The 3,544-nt window shown below is 53.8% G+C and overlaps 1 protein-coding gene across 1 annotated transcript; it reads right to left on the reverse strand.

The window, feature by feature from the left end:
* Positions 1-1,281: 1,281 nt before the first annotated feature.
* OLIG3 (oligodendrocyte transcription factor 3) lies at positions 1,282-2,100 on the reverse strand. The gene has a single exon (XM_042937420.1). It carries the CDS (start codon positions 2,098-2,100, stop codon positions 1,282-1,284), a length of 819 nt encoding a protein of 272 aa, XP_042793354.1.
* Positions 2,101-3,544: the final 1,444 nt, after the last annotated feature.

Below are 3,544 nucleotides of genomic sequence, written 5' to 3' on the forward strand. Positions count from 1 at the left end.
CCCACTCAAAATCTCTCACCCGCTGCCAGGTACACCTTACTGGGTCCATGTATTCCTTACCCACTATCCCCATCTTCAAAAATCTTAGGCAAAGGCACAGCCAGGATTTAAAGGTTCTTTTTTATTTGAAATCTCATCCAGAAACACTGGTTATTAATAAATATATCATAGTTATCAAGAATATATAAAAAATAAAGACAGGTATTGTCTTTGAGGCCCTAACAAAATATTTCAAGCAAATGTTCAGGAAAATAAAAACGGCACCCCTCCCCAAACCATGATAACTTTTCAAAGCTGATGATAGAGAGAGCCAACCCCGCATGCAGAATCGCTGAGCAAGGGGGGGGGGGGGGGGGGGATGGGGCAAGCTAGTAGAGGGAGCCCAGGCTCTGGCAATAGCTGGCCCCTAGAACAGCCTTGGGATGGAGTTTGGGAACGGAGTTCAGAGGGGGTGGGGTGGGGGAAGAAGCGCTTGTGCGTGAGTTTGGGTCTTTGCACTCTGCCCCCTTTTTTTCATTTCATACAACCACAGACAGATATATGGATACTTCGGAGAATTCACTAATAAATCCTTGTTACAAGGAAAATGGCATCATGGCCTGCACAACATGTTTCGAGAAGATTCATTTAGAAGCTTGCATGCATTCTTTTGACCTACACTGCGTCTTAAGGAAAACCCACATAAGAGATGTCATGCCCTGGACCGGGGTTGAGATTCAAAACTTGGGTCTTGATCTCTCTCTCTCTCTCTCTCTCTCTCTCTCTCTCAACGTCTCTAGAAAAACAACTGCGGAGAGATAGTGACAATCGTAATTGCATCCATCTCCAGGAAATATTTACATCTGTTTTTGCACAAAAGGGATGTTGTCTTTTCCAAGGTGAGAACACAGAGCCAGAGAAAGCCAACTCTAAAGTCCCTTCGCAAGTTTTTGACCACACCGATCCCGTCTTTACACAACAAATGCAGTTTTGACAAGAGCCTATGTAAGTGAGAAGCACCGGCGCGGCATGGGGAAAAGAAGCATGCATGCAAAACACATGAAGTCTGGTTCGAGTCCCCCTTCGTTACCACCTAGAAATTGCAGTTTGGTTTTGGTCCTTTCCCTCCGGGAGGTCAAGCGGAGTCTGAGGTCTCCGACGGAGTGGGAGGCCGCGGGACCCCGCGCTCACCCTCCCGCCGGCCGAACGAGTGCTCAGCCTCCCTCTCCCCTCCCGGCCCGACACCGCAGTCCCTCCCGCCTCTCTCCCCTCATCCTGGGCAGCTGCCGGGCCGTCCTCTGCTCACTTGAGCAAGTCCTTGGACTCGGCCGACAGCCGAGCCATGTTGGCGGTGGAGAGAGCGGAAAGGTGCGGCGGCGGCGGCATCTGGCAGATGGTGCAGGGGCAGGGCAGCCCGGCCCAGTGCTGGAAGCCGCTGCCCAGCTGCAGCGCGGGCGGCGTGGAGGGCGCCTTGAGCAGCGAGTGGGGAGGTCGGATAGTGCCGATGGCCGGCAGCGAGGCGGCGGACAGCGGCGACGAGCCGTTTCCGGACGAGAGCGCGCCGCCCAGGATGGGGTGCACGGGGTGCACCGCGTTGGCGGCGTGCGCGGGGTGGCCGGCCGAGTGGCCCACGGTCCCGCAGTGGAAGGCAGAGTGGTGGCCCCCGTAGATCTCGCCAACCAACCTCTTCATCTCCTCCAGGGAGCTGGTGAGCATGAGGATGTAGTTTCTGGCCAGCAGGAGAGTGGCGATCTTGGAGAGCTTGCGCACCGAGGGCCCGTGCGCGTAGGGCATGACCTCTCGCAGCCCGTCCATGGCGAGGTTTAGGTCGTGCATCCGCTTGCGCTCCCGACCGTTGATCTTCAGCCTCAACTGCTGTAGGTCCTGCTCCGACAGCTGCTTCTTGATTTTGTACTTGCTGCTCTCGCCGGTGGCCTTGGCGCCGGCCCGCGAGAGGCTTTCCCCGGGCATCTTCTGCACCATGTCGCCCTGCGTGGAGGAGACCGAGTTGAGACGGCTCTCCTGGTGGTGGTGGTGGCGGTGGTGGTGTTCCCTCAGATACATCTCATCCATGTCCGGCGATGAAGCTCTGCTGGAGACAGAGCTCGAATCAGAATTCATTTTATTACGGGGGATGCGGCCCTACCGCGGGGAGGCTTTAGGTGGGAAATTAAGGAAAATCTTGAAATTAAAAAAAAAAAAAAATCTGCACAGCCCAGCGACCCACTTCTCAGTGGCAAGACTTGAGAAGAAAAGCTGAGGCACTGCCTTTCCCCGCCTCTCTCCCTCCCCACTCCCTTCTCTCCGGTTAGGCTGTTTCCTGGACAGCGGGTTGGTGTTTGCTGGGACTAACCTCACGCTGAAAAAGAGGGGCTTTTATAGAGCTGCGGCGGAGAAAAGAGACAAAAGGAACCCTCCTATCTATCCTGGGCTGGTTAGGACGACGTGCCGTCATTCAGGGCGGTGCGCTTTGCTGTCCCATTTTGCAAGGATTCCTATTCATATTCATTGTGGGGCCGCCCTGGGACACCTCTGCTCCGAACCGCTAGGAGCCCCAAGGCACAAAACCCTCTCTGATTGACACACTCACCGCTCCAGCTCGCTCCTTCCTGGATTTTTTTTTTTTTAACTTCTCTCCCCCTCCTCCCCCCCCCCCCAAATTTCCCTAACCAAATCACACCTAAGGAACCAACCGCCGGAAGGAAAGGGAGCCAGGCAGTAGTCGGAGATTCCTCCGGGTTTCTAGAGAGAAACTGAAACATTCTCTTTTCTTCATAGCTACTCCCAAGTTTTGGGGAATGTGAGCAAAAGAAGTCCTAATGGAACCGTGTCAAGGACAGAGATGCGGTTGGAGGGCAGGTTCCCCGCGCCAGGGGGTGGGCGCGGGGGTGGAGGGAGAGGGGGACCTCGTGTCGCTGGGCACTGTCTGAACTGGTTGGTTATTAGGTCTCTTTTCCTAAACACTGATACGGTGTTCATTTTGTTTATTGAGCCCTTCTGGCCTAATTGCAATGGGACCTCCGTTTGTGGTGAAGGGCTTGCCCCGACACTGTTATAGGGATGGGTTTTCTTTTCTTTTTTCCCTTTCCTTTCCTTTCCTTTCCTTTCCTTTCCTTTCCTTTCTTTCTTTCTTTCTTTCTTTCTTTCTTTCTTTCTTTTCTCTCGTTTAAATAGATTACTGAAAGAATTTGCTTTGCACAATTCTCTAACTTCTTAGACCTGGACCTGAGGAAAACAAACAACAAACAACACCAAAAAACAAAACAAAACAAAACAAACAAAAAAAAAAAAACCAAGGGGAGGGGAGGAAAAATGGTGGAGTAGTCAGGGAGGGAGTTAGAGATAGGAAGGGTTCCCAAGAACTCCAGAGAGATTGTTCCTGCCGGGGCTACCCCGCAGCCCCCGGACCCTGGCGCTAACAGAAGCTGGTGGGGCAGTCCCGGTCGGGAGCTGGCGCGCAGAGGCGGGTAGCATCTGCAGCTCGGCGCCACTGGGCTGGGGCCGGTGGGTCCACGGGGTGGGGAAAGCGGGTGCTGAGGGTCGAATAAGAAACAACGTGTGTTTG

The sequence above is a fragment of the Panthera leo genome, chromosome B2, assembly GCF_018350215.1.
Source record: "Panthera leo isolate Ple1 chromosome B2, P.leo_Ple1_pat1.1, whole genome shotgun sequence".
Lineage (NCBI taxonomy): Eukaryota > Metazoa > Chordata > Mammalia > Carnivora > Felidae > Panthera > Panthera leo.